The sequence below is a fragment of the Loxodonta africana genome, chromosome 19 (assembly GCF_030014295.1).
Source record: "Loxodonta africana isolate mLoxAfr1 chromosome 19, mLoxAfr1.hap2, whole genome shotgun sequence".
NCBI classification, from domain to species: domain Eukaryota; kingdom Metazoa; phylum Chordata; class Mammalia; order Proboscidea; family Elephantidae; genus Loxodonta; species Loxodonta africana.
Window position 1 is genome coordinate 21,270,799 of NC_087360.1, and position 19,581 is coordinate 21,290,379.

Genomic DNA, 19,581 nt, shown 5'->3' on the forward strand with positions numbered 1-19,581 from the left:
GCATAACAAAGACAACCCATTCCAAAATAGGATTATAACCACAGATATAGAGGTTATGTTTCACAACACATATTTTAAGGGGGACATAATTCAATCTACAACACCCCGTTTGTGCTTACTTTATTACAATAGCCCTAGTAAATTAACAGTTACCTTCCTCATCACTGTACCCGCTGCACACTACACATTATAGACAACAACTACCTAGTTAAACTAAAGGGGACAATGTCACACAGCCACTTAATGAGGTGAGGAGGAGAAAAAAAAAGGACAAGACCACTAAAACCTAGGCTTCCTAGTACAGAGTTTAACTATGTTACAGTACTTGTCATACAATCAGTAACAGGCACTAAATAAGTATTTGTTGCATGAAGGAAGGAAAGAGGAAATATTAATTAAATGATGATGGAATAATCGAATGAAGTGATACATAATATACAGTCACTCCCTCATAAGCCTTACAATCCAGTGGGAGTTATAAAACTAGTAAAAACGGTAACGCAATGAACAACACAAGTCAGAAATCAGATAAAGGAAGACCCTGAAAGCCTGGCACAAGGTCCAAGCTTTGATCCAAAATGCCCCAGAAGCTGGGACTTGTGAGAAAGACATTAGAAGACTTGAACCTGCGTACTATAGCAGGAGTCACACATCAAATAAGGGAAAACCGGTTTCAGTGAGTGGCACATAACAAATAATAGCTGGCACTGATTAAATATTTACCACATGCCAGGTGCTAATTTGGATTAGCTCATTCAATCCTCACAAGAACTTATTAACCAAACCCACTGCCATTCCTACTGCCAGTCATTGGACTCATAGCTACCCTGTAGGACAGCACAGAACTGCCCTATAAGGTTTCCAAGGACTGTAAACCTTTACAGAAGCAGACTGCCACATCTTTCTCCCATGAAACGGCCGGTGTGTTCAAATCATTAACCTTTTGGTTAGCAGCCAAGAGCTTAACCACTGCGCCACCAGGACTCCTCAAGACCTCATTAACCAAAAAACCAAACCCGTTGCCATCTAGTCAATTCCGACTCATGGCAACCCTATAGGACAGAGTAGAAAGAACTGCTCTATAGGGTTTCCAAGAAGTGCTGGTAGATTCGAACCGCTGACGTTTTGGTTGGCAGCCGAACGCTTAACTGCTACATCACCAGGGTTTCCACGAGACCTCATTAAACTAAAACAAAAAACCAGCGCTATCAAGTCAATTCCGACTCATAGCGACCCTATAGGACAGGGTAGAACTGCCCCATAGAGTTTCCAAGGAGCGCCTGGCAGATTCGAACTGCCAACCCTTTGGTTAGCAGCCATAAGCACTTAACCACCACACCACCACCTCATTAGGTAGATATTAATTATTCCAATTCTATAGGTGAAGAAACTGAGACACAGAGGTCAAGGGCCCAGTGCAGAAAAAAAGCTTTAACACAATAAAAATATTTTTTTCAGAATTTTACAACAAAGTTGTTTGTTTCTACTTTTTTGTTTTTTGGTGGGGAGAATGGCAGAGTCTCATTATAAAAGGTCACTGTCTTCATTATCTAGAGCTGCTATGACAATAACACAAAGTGGGTGGCTTTAAAGAACAAAAATTTATTGTCTCAGAGTTTTGGAGGCTACAAATCCGAATCAGGGTATTGGATCTAGGGGAGGGTCCTTCCTTGTCAGCCGCCCCAGGCATTCTTACGAGTTCCTTGGCTTGTAAACAGATCCTCATATGGTCTCTTTGTTCTGTGTGCATGTCTATGTCTGCACTCCCCTTTATATGACACCACTTAGAAGGGATTAGATTTAAGACTCACCCTCCTGGTGGTTAGAAGGGATTAGATTTAAGACTCACCCTCCTGGTGGTGCAGTGGTTAAGTGCTACGGCTGCTAACCAAAAGGTCAGCAGTTCGAATCCACCAGGCACTCCTTGGAAACTCTATGGGGGCAGTTCTACTCTGTCCTACAAGGTGGCTATGAGTCCGAATCAACTGGAAGGCAGAGTTTTCTGTTCTGGTATGGCCTCATTAACATAACAAAGAAACACCTATTTCCAAACAGGATCACACGGGCAGATACAGGGGGGTTATGACTTCGACATTTATTTCTGGGGGAAACAATTCAATCCACAACAGTCACTAAGCTCAATATTTGACAGCAATAGCCAAGGTTATTTCACTTTATTGAAGAGTTCTCTACTCACTGCTTTAAAGAGGTCAATAAGCCAATGGATCAGAGAAGCAACAGTGTAACTTACTAAAAAAAAACCAAACCAAACCCAGTGCCCTCCAGTCGATTGACTCATAGCAACCCTATGGAACAGAGTAGAACTGCCCCATAGTTTTCAAGGAGCGCCTGGCAGATTCAAACTGCAGACCCTTTGGTTAGCAGCTGTAGCACTTAACCACTACGCCACCCAGGGTTTCTGTAACTTACTTGGGCTTTAAAATGGACCCCTAACAAGATCTTAACCCAAGGTTACTAAAAGGTAGAGTTCCTGGGCAGTGCAAACAGTTAACCTAGTCCACCCTGAGTCACCTCGAAAGAAAGGCCTGGCAATCTACTTCTGAAAAAAATCAGTCATTGAAAATCCTATGGAGCACAGTCCTACTCTGACACACACGTGGTCGCCATGAGTCAGAATTGACTCAATGGCAACTGGTTGGTTATTAAAAGATGCCACTAGTGTGAATTTTGACTACGAAAATAAGACAACGCTAAACCAAGGAGAAAATAAGATGGTCTCACAAGTCTGGATGACTGGGCAGAAAACTGTGGATGAGAATCGGCCATAAGAGTGGGTGTAGGTAAAGTATTTAGGTCAAAATAAAGAAAGCTACAATAATAGCATTACAAGCTGGGTAATTAAACAATTTTAAAAAAAAGAATACAACTTTTGTTATCTGAAACCTCTGGGAATAGTCTTTTTGGAGAAACAAAATTCCCAGAGAACTAAAGAATAAGTATTAGCAGTAGTTTTCTTGTTAAAAGCATTTTTTTTAATTCAGTCTTTCTCAAATGGACGCTCCCTTAAACAGAGAACACTGAACATAGGTAACATGATAATATGTCCAAAGGATGTGAGACGAAGTCTCGCCATCCTTGCTTCTAAGGAACATTCTGGTGGTACTTCTTCCAAGACAGATTTGTTTGTTCTTCTGACAGTCCATGGTATATTCAACATTCTTCGCCAACGCCATTAATTCAAAGGCATTAATTCTTCTTGGGCCTTCCTTATTCACTGCCCAGCTTTCACATGAATAGAAGGCAACAAAATAACATGGTTTGGATCAGGCATACCTTAGGACTTAAAGTTCTTAAACCGAATAATAGTTTAGCTTAATTAGTAAAGAAAGTTTGCCTTGAGCATTGTGCTCTTTTAAATAACTATCTCTCTGAGACTAAACTGACAAGAGCAACTCAAAAGATTAGCTAGGAAGTTTAGGTGGCATTGAGTTTATGTTAATAGGGGAAGAACAATTCTGAAAAGAAGAGTGAGAATGGCTGCACAACTTAAAGAATGAAATGAAGTCACTCAATTAATTGTACATTTAGAAATTGTTAAATTGGTGTATGTTTTGCTATGCGTATTTTCAACAGCAACAAAAGATAAATTACTATTTAAAAAAAAAGGGTCGGTGGTTGTCCAGGGGGTGAGGGAGGGATGAATAGGTGGAGCACAGGTAGTTTGGGGCGGGGGGGCAGTGAAACTATTCCAGAGGATACTGTAACAGCAAATGACATTACATTTTGTCCTTGCATTTGTGAGAACCCATAGAACTGTACAACACATTTTGAGGAACTGCCAAACTGGATTCACGAAAACCACCCATTCTAGCTCAGCTGCTAACCAAAAGGTTGGTGGTTCCAGTCCACCGAGATGTGCCTCTAAAGAAAAGCTTGAAAAATCGGTCACTGAAAACCCTACTAAACAAAGTTCTACTGATATATGTGGGGTTGCCATAAATCAAAGTCAACTCGCCGACAACTGGTTTACTGGTAGCTCTCTACAGCTTTTTTTTAGTTGTGTTTTAGGTGAAAGTTTACAGCTCAAGTTAGTTTCTCATACAAAATTTATACACATATTGTTATGTTACACTAGTTGCTATACCTGTAATGTAACAGCACAATCCCCCTTTCCACCCCAGATTTCCTGTGTCCATTCAACCAGCTCCTATCCCTTTCTGCCTCCTTATCACGCCTCTGGACAGGAGCTGCCTCCTTGAACTAAGATGCACACTCTTTACAAGTATTATTTTATGTTTTATAGTCCAGCCTAATCTTTGTCTGAAGAGTTAGCTTCGGGAATGGTTTTAGTTCTGGGTTAACAGAGAGTCCGAGGGCCTTGTCTTCTGGGGTACCTCCAGTCTCAGCCAGACGATTAAGTCTGGTCTTTTTACTTGAATTTTTTGTTCTGCACCCCACTTTTATCCTGCTCCATCAGGAACTGTCTGTTGTGTTCCCTGTCAGGCCAGTCATTGGTGGTAGCCAGGCACCATCTAGTTCTTCCAGTCTCAGGCTTATGTGTCTCTTGGGCTATTATCTTCCTTGTGTCTTTGGTGTTCTTCATTCTTCTTTGCTCCAGGTGCGTTGGGACCAGTTGATGCATCTTAGATGGCTGCTTGCTAGCTTTTAAGACCTCAGATGCCACTCTCCCAAGTGGGATACAAATTTTTTTTTCCTTGTTTTATTGTGCTTTAAGTGAAAGTTTACAGTTCAAGTTGGTTTCCCATACAAAAATGTATACACATACTGTTATATGATCTTAGTTGCTCTCCCTGTAATGTGACAACACACTCCTCTCCACCCCAGTCTATGGCCTTTTTAAGGTGATCAAATTGGTTAAAAATTGTCCTATCTCTGGGCCTTTGGCACAAGCTGTATACCCAGTCAGGTATACTCTTTAGTCCACACTTCTCTAACTCTTAATCATCCTTTAGTTTTATTTAAAGCCTTCCCTGATTCCTATGCTTTCTGTTATCACACCACTTGTTTTTATTTTTAATTGAGATAAAATCCACATAACATAAAATTCACCAACACCATTTATCTTTGCTTTTTGGTACTTCTTATAATTTTAAATTGTATTTACTTGTAATTTTTTACTTAATGTCTATCTGTCTGTCTACACAGTAGACACTATGACAGCAGGACCATGCTTATTTATTCATCCCTGAAATGCCAGGTGCCTGGCACACAGCAGGCACACAAATGTTATAAGAACGAATGAATGTCACCATCTCTTGCTTTCATAAATAGAGCCTTGGCTGTCCTGAATCCAGACTCCCACACAAGTTCTAAACACGGAAACACTCCGGAAAACTGCACGGCTTTGCAGCAAAGATGGAGCCTCTGAGAACATAACAAATAAATGCAAGTCAGACCTAAGAATTTTGCCTTAATCCTATATTCATTCATCTGTCACACGAATGAAAGTAGTGCTCTGGCTGGCTTGGCAATGCTCACAAAAGACCAAGCTTTTTCCCAAAATGCTGAGGTATGTGAGAAAAGCAAATACAAAAATCAATAAAAGTAATGAGGAAAACGAACTGCACACATAAATATCAGCAATTAAAATCAACAGCTGCTGGTAGAAGGCATTGGAGGCAACCACATCTCCACTGCCTGCAAAGTGCAAACTCACAGAGCAAGAAAGAGAATTTGCAGTCGGGAGCCAGAAATAGAACATTTCTGCCCTCTGGGGGAGCAAACGCATCAGGTTCTATCCCTTTCAGGGCCCAAAAAATTCAAAGACTCCTCCCTGCCTCATCAATTAAATCCTAGCTTGAACCCTTAGTTGTGGATTGGATTATGTCCCCCAAAAATGTGTTAAGATCCTAACCCTGTAAATACGACCCTGTTAAGAAACAGTGGGTTTCTTTTGTTATGTTAATGAAATCATACCAGTATAGGATGGGTCTACACAGAGGGGGAAGACAGACATCAAGGAACTCCCAGGGCTCTACTCACTTGTAGCCTCCAAAACTGTAGGATAATGAACTCCCGTTCTCCAGCTCACCCACTTGAGGTATTTTTGTTACAGCTGCACTAGGTAACTAAGATACCTGACATGGGAGACTCTCCATTCTTAGGCCACTTTCTTCCATTTCCAGTCCAATCTCTACTCTTTCCTTTAAATACAGTGTATTTCTGCCAATCTTCATTCTCTTCGTGTGCTTTGGTCTATGCCCTGGATCTGAAATGACCTTCCCTCACCAACCACTCTTAGCATTTACAAACGCCCATCTCCCATTGTTCTGAAACCTTCCCTATGTAAATCCCAGCTGAAAGTCACCTTCCACCAAGTGCCCGTGACACCATCACCTTCTTGGAGTATCCTTCACTTTTCTACTTTGTATTACATTTTTCACATACCTGTCCACACCCAGAGAGAAGAGGTTTGAGCACCCCCAAATCTTTTCCTGCACTTCCTACCCCTACCTGAGAGAAGTGTCAAACAGCTAAATATCCTCCCAGGAGCTTTCCATTGACAAACTACAGAGCCAATCCCAGGCTCTTCTGTGGACAACCAGCCAGGCCTGTACCTATCACTGCTGCTACTAAATTCTAAGTCATTTGAGGGTAGGAACTGTATTGTGTATACACTTGGCAGACCCAACTACCATAAATAAGCTACCCCTAGAGGGCACAGCAAGGAGTCCCTACTCAAGCAACAGGAATGCAAGTATGAGCTGTTGCTAGTTACCATCAAGTTGACTCCGACTCACGGCAACCGTATGTACAACAGGACGAAACACTGCCTGGTCCTGTGCCATCTTCACGATCATTGGTATGTTCGAGTTCACTGTTGTGACTATTGTGTCAATCCATTTCATTGAGGGTTTCCCTCATTTTCGCTGACCCTCCCCTTTACCAAACATAATGTCATTTTCTAGCAATTGGTCTTTCCTGATGACATGTCCAAAGTAAGCGAGCCAAAGTCTCATCATCCTCGCTTTTACGGAGCTTTCTGGTTCTATTTCTTCTAAGACTGATATGCAAGTACGAAGAGAGTAATAAATGCAAGTTTCCGCAGAGATATCACATAATTCTAGTGCTTCTGTCTCGTGTTTTCATTTGTTTAATTCATAACACAACATAGCCAAACATGGTCAGGTATGATCTTGTTATTAAAAGAATAACGTACTTTTTAATGTTGAGTTGTCCAGGAAAATTAAAACCCAATACCACTGAAGCTATAGAAAAATATGCATAAAGATGTTTTGCTCATGCTCTCATAACTAAGTATAATCCTTTGAAAATAGCTGGGCAGTAAACATCAGGATCCATCTACAATTTAATACAGGGAAATAATTTAGAAGATACTAGGTGTTCAAACGTGCTTATGGGAATAAAGTTTTACCTGAGAAAAACTAGAATGTCTAAAGAAATGCTTAAGTAAATTATAGTATACCAACACAAAAGATAACATGCAGCCATTAAAATATTGTTGTTATTTTTAGCTGCTGTCGAGTCAGCTCCAAACCATGGCGAACTTAAGTACCACAGAAAGAAACACTACCGGTCCTACCACATCCTCACAACCACCAGTGTGTTCGAGCCCATCATTGTGGCTATAATGCCAATCCATCTCACTGATGGTTTCCCTCATTTTCAATGACCCTCTACCAATTATGAGTCCTTTTCTAGCACCCAGTCTTTCCTGATGACATGTCCCAAGTGAGTGAGTCTGAAGTGATCCATAAGGTTTTCACTGGCTAATTTTCAGAAGCAGATCACCAGGCCTTTTTTCTGGTTTCAGTCTATGTGATGGTTAATGTTATTTGCCAGCTTGATGAGGTTATGATTCTCAGTGGTTTGGCAGACATTGTGCTGATCACTCTTCTGTAACGTAAAACGATCTGACATAAGCCTGTAGAAGTTTCCAGTCTGCCACCTCACCTGCAGACTATGGATTTGCCAGCCCCTACTACCCTATGAGCCAGCATAAGCCTTTAAGTCTGCTACCTGGCCCATGGATTTGGGACGTGCCAGCCCCCAGCAACTGCATAAACTATTTCCTTGAAGTAAATCTTCCTACGTTTACTTATATATATGCCTCACTGGTTTTGCTCCTCTACAGAACCCAGACTAAGAGAGTCTGGAACCTCCACTGAAACCTGTTTACCATTGGTGACCCTGATGGGATTTTAAATACCGGTAGCATAGCTTCCAGCATCATAGCAACAACTAAGCCACTACAGTATGACAAACTGACAGATGGGTGGTGGATAAAAATAATAAATACAAACTACTTTTAAAACAGGCAATACAATCACAGAAACACAATGAATATATACCTATGGCCAAAAACTGAAAAGGCGCACCAGGAAATGAAGGTGCTGATGGGTTAACGCGGCACGGTCACAGGCAAAGATTTTTTTCTTCTTCCAATTTCTTCTTAAAATAACTTTAGAGTTGATGTAATAATAATGGTTCTAACAACACGAATACCCTCTGCCAACCTTCATTCTCCTCTTGCTCTCTGGATCGTTCTTTTTTACATAGCCTGGCAAAGGGAAAGGAGAGGAGATGGGAAATGTTCAGCTTTATGATGCGGAAAAAATGCCAACGCCATGATTTTTACTCCCTAGCAGACCACGCTATAAAGTATAAATTGAATAACCTTGAACACCAGACAGCCCACTACCGTCCTCAACACCTGCCCACACATTCCTCCAATTATAGATGAGAGTTAACGAGCTCATTTTCTGGACTACGTATGTCCACCAGGGAGGGTTCAGCCTGTTCCTATTGCTACCGTGTCATTTAAACAACAGATCAATAGTTGGCTAAACCCCTCTATATTCTGGCATTGCAACTGGAGAGAACATTTTAGGGCATGAGGAAAAGATGCCCACCAAAGGCCCTGAGGGTGGAAAGAGGACTAGAAAGGGCAAAGAACACTGCCACCTTTGCAGCTCTGCCCAGGACTCTCAGTGTCATAGAGCCAGGGGTTCCACTGGTATGACACAGGCCAGACAAGAACAGGCAGAATAAAATAGTTCACCTGATTCCCTGGAGACAGAGGAAACGTACCAGGCAAAGCCAAGAGGAAGCTTCGCAGGGACAGCCCAGCACCACTGTGAAGACAAGTGAGAACCAGGAAAGCAGAACAGGACTAGCAGGCAGATGGAAATCAGAGAGAGGGAGTCTGGAAGTAGACTGTAGGCAGAGATCCTGGTGCTGAAAAGCCTCTCTTTCTTTCCTATTTTTCTCCTCTTGCCTTTCTCCCAGAAGGAGAGGACTCAGGACTAAGTAGGACTTGGTCCAGAAAGCTTCACAGAGGGCATCCTTAGGGGTAGGCTGCAATCCCAGGGGTGGGGCTCAGGGATGGTAGTTCAGTCTTAGGGGCAGCCTAGCAGGAAAAGGTCAAAGCTCCAATATGGATCCGAGAACAGGTGCCCAATGGTTGTGGGTTTAGCTGTCTGAACATGGCAAGAGTCTGGTGACCAGGCCTGGAATACAAGAGTAAAGGAAGGGCTTGTAGCAAATTTGAACAACAAAATTTGGACTGTTTCTTACACACCTATTCCTAGTACATACCAATACACAATGGGCGCTCGATCAATGCTCTCTGAATGCAAGAGTGAGCTAAGTAATGGAAAAAAAAGTCAAACCCACTGACTAGGGACAGAACTCGTTCCACCATCAGGGATCAGAGTGGGCGAGTGGCGTCAGTAAAGACAACAGTAACACATAGAGGGACACAGATTGGGAAGGTAGGTCATTAATGTGCTTCAAGTACCACCAAAAGCACTTTGGGGCTGCATGAGTTACCAACATCTGAGCTGAAATGGCAGGTCTTGTTCAGAAAACAGAGCCCTCCACAAGTCAACCCTATCTGGACCAAGCCCCAATCAATGCCCTGCTCTCTCTCTGAAGGAAGAGGAGAAAAACGAAAATGAAGAAACAAGAAACATATGTTTCAACACTCATCTCCCCACTTAAGTCTCCATCTTTATTACTCCAGGTGAATACTCAGAAGTTGCTTTACTCTTTAGAACCTCAAGAATCTGTTCCTTAGGAAAGCTAAGGGATGCTTGTCAATTGTTTTGAAGTATGGGAAATGCAGTAAGCAGATACATTATACAGGATGAAAGAGTAACGATGATCCCTTGCATAATCAAGTCTCAAAATCCTCGATAGACAAAAGAAATTCACATATATTTGATAGGATAGGCCACCTACAGAAGCTGCTCTTAAGTAATAAATTGCCTGAAGGGTTCCCAAGACGACCCACACATACATAGCTGTACTCACGGCTGGAGTTTATTACAATGAAAGGCTATCAGCAAGGGAAAAAGACACAGGTGGAGTCTGGAGAAACTCCGTGAACAGGCTTCCTTATATTCTCTCCTCCTGTGAAGGTACACGCCAAGCACACTCCTTTCTACAGCAGCAAAAAACGCAGTAACGTGTGCAATGTTTCTGCCCAGGAAAGTTCATTAGAGACCCAGTACTCAAGGTTTTTATTGGGGGCTGGTCATGTAGGCACTATCTGACTAGCAACTACCAAAGTTCCAGATTCCCAAAAGAAGGCAAGTGTTCAGAATAAATCACATTGTCTGTACCCAGACTGGGCACACTGAAACACCTTTATCAGTTAGGGAATGGAAGCAACAGTTCAAGTACCAAGTTCCCTGAGGCCAGCCAAGGGCCACCTTTGTAAGCAAGCCCTTCTAAGGACAGTAGCCTGCTATATTAACACTTTTCTGCACAGAAGTGGTTTGTAAATGTTGCAAAAGAGACCACAGGGCCTCCGAAAGAAAGAGATATTAGGGAGCTGACACCGTAAACACTGTGTTAATTAACTGTAAACTATATTGCAGTCTTGACAATTGAAGCAGTTACAACAAGATATAAAGCTAACACTGCTCCAATTGCAGAAGGTTTTTGCAGTGAAGAAAGAGTTAACTGAGTGGGAAAGGGTGCCACCACTGCTAGAGCTACAGGACCATCTTCTTTAAGATTATTCAATTCCATGCACCCTCTTCTCTCTTCTCCCTGAATCCAACAAGCAAACTCCTGATACACTTTTTGGTTTCTATTAACCAAGAGATTAAGCTCTCCTAAGAGAATACGCTGATTTAATAAACCAGCACCATCACTTAATGGTAACGACATCAACAAACACAACTGACGTCCTTGATTCCGACTCATGGCAACCCCATGTGTGGCAGAGTAGAGCTACTTGACAGGGTTTTCATGGCTATAATCTTTGAGAAGGAAATCACCGGCCTTTCCTTCAAGGCGCTTCTGGGTGGGCTCCAACCACCAACCTCTCGGTTATTAGGTAAGCACTTAACAATCTGCACCCAGCGACTCCTAGCAGTGATCCATTTATTAGGTACTCCAAGTGCCTGCCTTTGTGTCATTGCATTGATCAATACTTCTATCAAGTGCTATCCCTGCTATTTACACAAGGAAGCAGAGGCTTAGAATAGGGAGACGACCTTCTCAAAATGACACTAAAAAGCAAGTAACGTTATCGCTGCTGTGTGCCGTCAAGTCGATTCCAACGCACAGCAACACTACAGGGTAGAGTATAACTGCCCCATAGGGCTTCCTAGGCTGAAATCTCTACAGAAGCAGATCACCAGGTCTTTTCTCCCATGGAACAGCTAATGGGTGGGTGCAAACCGCTGACCTTTTGGTTAGCAGCTGAGCACTGAACCGTTGTGCCACAAGGGCTCCTTAAACAAGTAATAAACCAAACCCATTGCCATCGAGTCAATTCCGACTCATAGCAACCCTAAAGGACAGGGTAGAACTGCCCTGTAGGGTTTCCAAGACTAATCGTTACAGAAGCGGACTGCCACATTTTTCTCCCGCTGAGCCGAGTGCTTAACCACTATACCACCGGGGTTCCTTTAAGAAGTAACACAGGATTTAAATTCCCACGGCTCTATCTCCAAAACTCGTGTTCTTTCCATTCTATTGCACTCCTTCTTTAATTAGTAGTCAGGCTGGTATCAGTCTCCCAGGACCCGCTCACCCTGCAAAACCAAAAACCAAATATGTTGCCGTCGAGTCGATTCCGACTCATAGCGACTCTATAGGACAGGGTAGAACTACCCCATAGAGTTTCCAAGGAGCACCTGGTAGATTCCAACTGCCAACCTTTTGGTTAGCAGAGGTAATGCTTAACCACTACACCACCAGGGTTTCCCTTACCCTGCAGGTGAGTGATAAAATCAAGATTCAGAACCTATAAAGCCCAAGACTAAGCTGTACTAACTACCAAAGTGCCTAAAACAGCCTTTTGGCTTCACTCCATCACCAGAGCTACAAAACCATCCCCAGCTGCAGCAGGCAGGTCTCTAGGCATCATTGCTCTTCTCTTACTGTCAGGGAGTGTCCTCTCTCATCTGCCAGAAAGCTGTGCGTAAAAATAATGCTATCCCTTCAGGGCTAACACACCGCAATGAATCTCATCACATACTGGTGGGGGAAGAAAACTGACATTTACTGCGCACCTACCTACCCTGTGCCTTGTCCTGTGTATGCGCTTTATGCTTAAACTCATTTAATCCTCAAGAACAATCTCATCTCACTAATAAGGAAACAGAGGCTCAGAGGGTTGAAGTAACTTGCCAAACACGACACAGATATAAGTGACAGAGCAGGGGCGAAATCTAATTCTGACCCTAAAATCTGCGTTCTTCCCACCACCCCGTGGCACACCCTTGAGTGTCTTTCACCTCCCAAGAGACAGGACTCCTCTGGAGCACGTTTTGCCTTCTCCTCTGAAGCAACTCCCACCTTAATTCTCTGCCCAATGACAAGACAGTTCACTCCCCTTATCTGCCACTGTCCCTTCTCCTTCAAATACGCACTCTTTTACCCAGTCTTAAACACGCCCCCCTCTAGTCCCCCACCTGCCTCAGAAAATAACACTGAGCCGCCGAGTTGCAGTTTAGAAAGCGGTTTCACATACGCTGTTTCATATGCCCCTTCCCAACAATCCCGCGAGTAGGGCAAAGCAGGCGAAAGCACCCCCATTCTATGGGAAAGACATCTCCCCTAGGTCGTGGAATAACAGGCAGGGGAAGTCGGGGCCAGACACCCAGGTTCTGACCCCGGTCCTCGGCTCTTCCAGCAGCTCCTCACAGCCGCCACGTCCCGGTCCCCGCCCTGCGATGTCACAAGGTGGCTCACGGCTCGAACCCCCACCCGCCCAGCCGACTCCTCCCCCACGACCCTTACCCCGCCTGCCCCCTTCCCCCTCCCCGGCGCCTCCTCACCCCACTGGCTGTCTCCCCTCAAGAGCGCCCTCCCCCACTGAGCCTCCTACCCCCAGTCCCAGGCTGCTCGCGACCCCCGCTCGGCCTCCTGCAGACCTCCGCCCGTCTGCCTGCCTGGCCGCCCAGGCCCCTCCTGCTGTCAGCCCGCGGCCGAACCGGCCGAGGTTACCTTCTCCAAGGATGCCGGTCTCTGCACGGCTAGGGAGCGGGCCAGTGACAGGACTGTGTTGAAGTAGAAGCCCCGCGAGCCGCTGGTGTTGGAACTGGAGCTGGAGCCGGAGCTGCCGCTGCCTCCCCGGGCCGCGGCCGCCGCCATCGTCGCGAGCCACGGCGATGCCCGCTTGCCTTCCGCGCCCGGCCAGCGAGCGCCGACCCCGCCGCGCAGGCGCAGCAGCATCCGGCTTCCCTGCCACGTGACCTCTCTATTGCCGACACGGGACGGAGCGTCGTCTCCGGGCGGTTCCACCGCAGCGCGGGGGGGAGAAGCCTCGAGCCAGGCCGCGGTCGCGCGCGCCGGGCGTGGCTCCCCCCTAGACGCGGGGTGTGATGGTAGGCTCCGGGGGTGGGTCCGCTCGCGCGCTGCGGACGGAAGGAGGCGGGCGCGGCGGCCGGGCGGTGGGGGACGGGCGGCGGCGGCGGTGCTGCAGGGTGCACGGCGGGGGCGCTTCCGAGGTCCCGGTGTCCCGGCGGTCCCGCGAAGGCTATTCCTTGACTTGGCCGCACACCTCCTTCTTCCCAGGTCGAGGCCAGCGCCGGCACCATGTCGGCCTACCCCAAGAGCTACAACCCGTTCGACGACGACGCGGAGGACGAGGGCAGCCGGGATTCCCGCGACCTCCCCGACGGGTCCAGCGCGGCCGCGGACAGGCAGCAGAGCCTACGGCAGGAGGTGTTACGCAGGGCCGAGGCCACGGCTGCCAGCACCAGCCGGTCCCTGTCCCTCATGTACGAGTCCGAGAGGGTCGGCGTTGCTTCTTCCGAGGTGAGCCTGGGGCAGGGCAGGGCGGGACTGGACCGGCGGGCTGGGACTGCCCAACGGGGTCGAGAAATGCTTCGTTAAGGATCTTTTGGAAAATCTTGGGTCTAGTTTCCTAAATTAGGTTCTTGTATTTTCATGACTTGATTTATAATCTTTTGTTACTTTGTAAGTAGATGTGCGTGTGGGGGTGCTTGAAAGATCCCGGGGGTCTCCCTCAGCTCTTAGTCTGCTTACTTGATTCTCTTTTTCTTTTTTTCTACACCGAGTTCAAAGGTTTGTAATGCCCAGGTAAGTGAAAATTCTGAAAAATAGAGGCTGGCTTAGGGAAATGAAAGATCTGCTTGTTTTTACGTAAGTCTGTGGGCAGAAGCAGAGACTCAAGGCTCTGACCATTCTTCCTGGAATGACCCAGAGTGAGTGAGGAATGTGCCGGTAGCAGGTGTCAGGTGATGCCCTGAAGTATCAGGACATAGGGACCTTGAGTTCTTCCTCCTTCCAGACTCCTCCTCCATCCACATCACCAGTAGAAATGTTGAGATCCTACCGGCCTAAGTCATAGCCTGAGTTGAGGAGGTTTACCTTTACTTCCCAGACACAAACGGAGATGTCCTAGGTAGACAGTGTATGGGTTGGGATGTTGTATTGGCCCAATTCACCTTTGCTAGTTCTTTCCTATTTGTAGAAGGTTCCAGAGAGTGGGACTTTAAATGGGGACTGTTTTTCTTTCTTACACATCGCACTCTCTTCTCGGCCTACTCAGGATATAGTTTTGTTTTGGCAGAGAAAAAAGTTTTAAAAAATGTGTTCGTAGATTACCGGTATGTCATGTAAGACTAATTAATTGTAAGCACTTATTGTTTGGAAGTATAATACTTGAAACTAAAGTGTCGTTTTCCTCCTTGGCCTCTTCCATAATTCTTTTCTCTGGCAAGGTTCATTCTGACCTGGTCGCTTATGGCCTTGGACAGTGTTGAGGCCTTGCTAATAGTCATCATCCCTGTCATTTCTTCATTGCCACTTTCTTGGGTTATTTCTCTTCCCCATTTTGTGTTTCCATATTGTTGGCCCGCCTTCCTGTCTTTAATCTCATTGAAGAAGCCTAGCTTACAGACCTCACATTTCATACCTGCAGAATTTTTACGTTTAAGGGGAAAGCTTTGACTTAGATTTGGGAGGAGAGCCTGCGATCTTACGTGGAGGGATCACTTAATTGAGGGTTCCAGGCCCAAGAAGGCCAACGAAGAACTGTTTGAAGAGGTATTTTTGGAAACAGAACAAATGAGATAAGAAATCAGAGTGACCTGAAGGAAGGCATCATGGTAGAGGATAAATTTGAGTCCACCTTTAAAGACGTGGTATAGGCAAGCGGAGTGAGAAGGAAAGATGTTCCCAGGGAAGACAGGAGAATGCATAAAGGCATTGGCCCAGCAACAGAACCCCTGGGCTCCCAAGTACGAGAAATGATGCGCAGGATGTATCAGAGGAAAGGGATGGGGGAGGCAGTTGAAGCGTTTTTGCTGGTCAGAGGGTAGAGTGTAGTCCCATAATCCAGGAGAACCAAAAACATAATAGATGTGAGTTGTTTGATACTTACTATGGTGAGAAGCCCCCCAAAGGTGCTCTCTATGCAGTGGGGACTATAAGAAAAGGCAGAGTGGCACCTCAGGCATGTGAGGCCTGGGCTGGGCAGATGACAGGCTCTATAATCAGTGCAGTTACAAGTTGGATTTTTCCACAATTGACTCAGTTCTCAATGATCAGAGGCCCTGGGAACAGGAATGATCAGCATCCCCCACCCCAAACCAGTTGCTGTCAACTGAGTTATGACTCATGGCAACCCGCTGTGTGTCACAGTAGAACTGCACTCCGTAGGGTTTTCAGTAGCTGATTTTGGCAGTAGATCGCCAGGCCTTTCTTCCTGAGGTGACTCTGGGTGGGCTCAGACCATCACCATCTCAGTTAGTAGCCTAGTGCTTAATCATTTGCACCATGCCGCAGCTTCGCCCCACTCTACCCTGTCTAAACTATCTTTGAATCACTCCTTCAGAGTTGGGGCAGGATTAGGGGTGAGTTTGCCGGTCAGTACACAACTGAGTCACAGAGAAATTGCTCCCAGCAGACCCAAGTATACCCTGCTCGCCTTCTTACTACCCAGTGGCCTATGAAACCCAGCTCTATAAGAGATGCCAAAATATATCAGATTTCTGTAGAGAATCAGGAGTTTATAAATCACATTCGGTTGTAACTGCTAGATGCCGCCAAGTTGGCCCCCGACTCATGGAAACCCCATGCACAACTGACTGAAACTCGGTCCAGTCCTGTGCCATCCTCATGATTGCAGATTGGACCGTTGTGATCGTAGGATTTTCATTGCCTGATTTTCGCAAGTAAATTATCAGGTTGTTCTTTCTAGTCCATCCTAGTCTGGAGTCCCTGGGTGATGCAAGCAGTTAACATACTCAGCAGCTAAGGAAGAGTTGGCAGTTTGAGTCCACTCAGAGGCCCACTGGAGGAAATGCCTGGCGATATACTTCCAAAAATCAGGCAATGAAAACCCTACAGAACATAGTTCTGCTCTGCACAAATGGGGTCACTATGAATTGCTGTCAACTTAACAGCAACTGTTTGATTTTTTTTTTTTTTTCCAGACTCACAGAAAAATTTTTTTTTTTTTTTTTTTTAATGGGATAATCAGAATTCAGTCCAGCTTGGCGGAAGTAGGAAAATTACTTAGTCAGGTCACCTCTAGTGGAGGAGAGCTGCCCTTCTCCTGCTGTGAGACCTGGCAAGGTTTATTGTCATAAAGGCTCTGACTCAGGTTGTGACCTCCAAGGGGCAGAGAAGAAGCAGCCAGGGCAGGACCAGTCCCACCAGCTGGCTTCCTAAGCACATATACAAACTGGGGAGACTTTGCAGTCACCTTGCTCTTCGTTTTGACAAGCGTGACTTCCTTTTTTTTTTTTTTTGATGTCTTTTTCTGAGGTTTAATTTTTGTGACAAGATATTCCAGTCATATGATTCAAAATTCAAAACATGCAAAAGAGTGTGAAGTCTCCTCCCTTGCCCTTCCTTAGCCACCCTCTGCCAGCTAAAACCAAACCAAACCCATTGCTGTAGAGTTGATTCCAACTCGCAATGATCCTATAGGACAGAGTAGAACTGCCCCCGTAGGGTTTCCAGGAAGCAGCTGGTGGATTCAAACTGCTGACTTTCTGGTTAGCAGCCAAGCTCTTAACCACTATGCTACCAGTTATTGTTGATTTTTTCAGTATCATTATGGAGACGTTTCAAGTGTGAGGACATAATTATAGTGTTTTTTCTTGTATCTTTTTAATACCGTAAATGGAACATTTCATACATTCTCATCTGATCGTTGCCTAACAGGATAAGAGATTGTTCCAAAACAATATGTAATGAGCTGCCCCCTTTTTTTTTTAAGTGGCTATTCCAGAGCCCTGGTGGCGCAGTGGTTAAGAGCTCAGCTACTAACTAAAAGGTCAGCAGTTTGAATCCATTTCTACTCTGTCCTGTAAGGTTGCTATGAGTTGGAATTAACTCGACAGCAGCGGGTTTGGCTGTTTTTTTATGTTGTAGTCCAGGCTCCCTGGGTGGCGCAAACCATTTGCAGTTGACTACTGATTGGAAAGAAGTCCATGGGTACCACAGGTGGTTTATTCTTGACTACTAATCTAAGAGCTGACTCGACGGTACTGGGTAGCCGGGGTACTAATCTAAGGGTTGGCTCTTCGAACCCACCCTGTGGTATCACAGAGGAAAGGCCTGTCAATCTACTTCCATTCAGATACAGCCAAGAAAACCCTATGGAGCAGTTCCACTGTGTAACACATGGGGTCGCCATGAGTCAAAATCAACTCGATGGCACAGGTTTGGTTTGGTTTACCAACCAAAAAAACTGATTGCCATTGAGTCAGTTCCAACTCAGAGCAACCCTATAGGACAGAGTAGAACTGCCCCGTAGAGTTTCCAAGAAGTGCCTCGTGGATTCAAACTGCTGACCTTTTGGTTAACAGCCATAGCTCTTAACCACTACACCACCAGGGTTTCCTACTAACTGAAAGGTTGGTGGTACGAATTTACTTAGCAACACCACAGAGAAAAGGCCCGACGATCTACTTCCTTAAGATTACAGCCAGTGAAAACCCCATAGAGCACAGTTCTACTCTGACACACATGGAGTTGCTACGAGTCTGAACTGACTTGACCGCAACAGGTATATCATATTCCACTGAAGAAGTGACTTTTATTTATGTTGCCAGTCCCCTTATGATAGGCGTTTGACCATTTGCACCATTTTGGTGAACCTGTTTGCATCATACTTGGCCTGGGTGTTTGTGCATCTTTTATCCATCCTCGCAGAGAAGACTGGCTGTACTGGAGGCTTTCCTTCCCCTGTGACAGCTGAGATTGCTCCAGTGACATTTCTGGGGCCTAGGATCTCAGTTCAGGGGAGTCCAGCACTGAACTTCGAGCCAGAGCCCAGTAGTTGATGCGGTAGCATTGGTGTCAAGGGAGTGGTGTTTGGTAAGATTCAGATCCCAGCTGACACTTCCTGTACATGGTCTCATGCAGGTCTTCATCACTGTCTTGGTATCTTTCCACCAACGGACAGTCACTGCTGTGCTGACCGTTTGGTTCAGAGAGGGGTGAGGGGCCACCCTGCCCTCCAGGAACAACCGTCCTGGCCCAGGAGCAGAGGCCCTGGCAACCACTATACTCAGCGTTCCCCCTGTAAGGGTGTTGCCCTCATTCTCTAGGAAGCTGGTCTTTGAGCAGAACCATCCCCCACTCCAGGGGGCCACAGCGACCTGAGCTGTCCCTCCAAGGTAGCCTTTGGTGGTACTGATGGGGCCAGAGTTCTTAGCCCAACCCTGTCCTGAAGCAAAAGCTGGTGGAGAGGGGAGACAACTGCTAGATCCAGTAATTTCTCAATCCATTTCTCCATGTCCGTTCTAGAGGAGGAACCCTCTTCCTCAGCATTCCACCCTCACACTTGTCAGCACAATGTCCTTTGTGTAATAGTTGCTCTCCAGGTAGCTGTTGGGTAGTAGCTGTCCTGAGGAAGGGGAGGGACATCAGGAAGGAGAAAGAAGGTAAGGGAACAGAGGGTTGGAATTAAAGGTGAGGGGGAGGTGAGAAGAATGAGTTGAGCCATATGACTGTGGATGAAACCCCTCTCTGTGACCAGATCATTGCTGTCGGGTATAAGGGGCTCTGGTAGGGAGTTGTCATTGGACCACATCTTCACCGATAGGCCTGTTCTGGATTTATTTTGTTATTAACTTTTCAGAATAATGATGTTGCCATTAGTTGCCATGGAGTTGGTTCCAACTCAAAGCAACC

At 45.6% G+C, this 19,581-nt stretch overlaps 2 protein-coding genes across 6 annotated transcripts in view; one reads left to right on the forward strand and one right to left on the reverse strand.

Annotated features, from left to right (window-relative positions):
• PI4KA (phosphatidylinositol 4-kinase alpha) overlaps positions 1 to 13,593 on the reverse strand; it is a 155,415-nt gene extending 141,822 nt beyond the window's left edge. For 2 of the 5 annotated variants that reach the window (XR_010318596.1, XM_064272361.1), the window contains exon 1: positions 13,411 to 13,593. Coding sequence is in view for 2 of the 5 variants with exons in the window: in XM_064272361.1 (XP_064128431.1) it covers positions 13,411 to 13,557 (147 nt within the window). In the remaining 3 variants the exon portion in view is untranslated. Of the gene's footprint in view, positions 1 to 8,294; positions 8,504 to 13,410 lie in introns of all 5 variants that reach the window. The other 3 variants (XM_064272363.1, XM_003419301.4, XM_064272362.1) reach the window with 3 other exon arrangements.
• Positions 13,594 to 13,866: 273 nt separating this feature from the next.
• The window catches only part of SNAP29 (synaptosome associated protein 29), a 28,773-nt gene continuing 23,058 nt past the window's right edge, over positions 13,867 to 19,581 (forward strand). Inside the window, exon 1 of the mRNA XM_003419297.4 lies at positions 13,867 to 14,223. Within this exon, the coding sequence (XP_003419345.1) occupies positions 14,002 to 14,223 (222 nt within the window). The 5' untranslated portion in view covers positions 13,867 to 14,001. The remainder of the gene's footprint in view (positions 14,224 to 19,581) is intronic.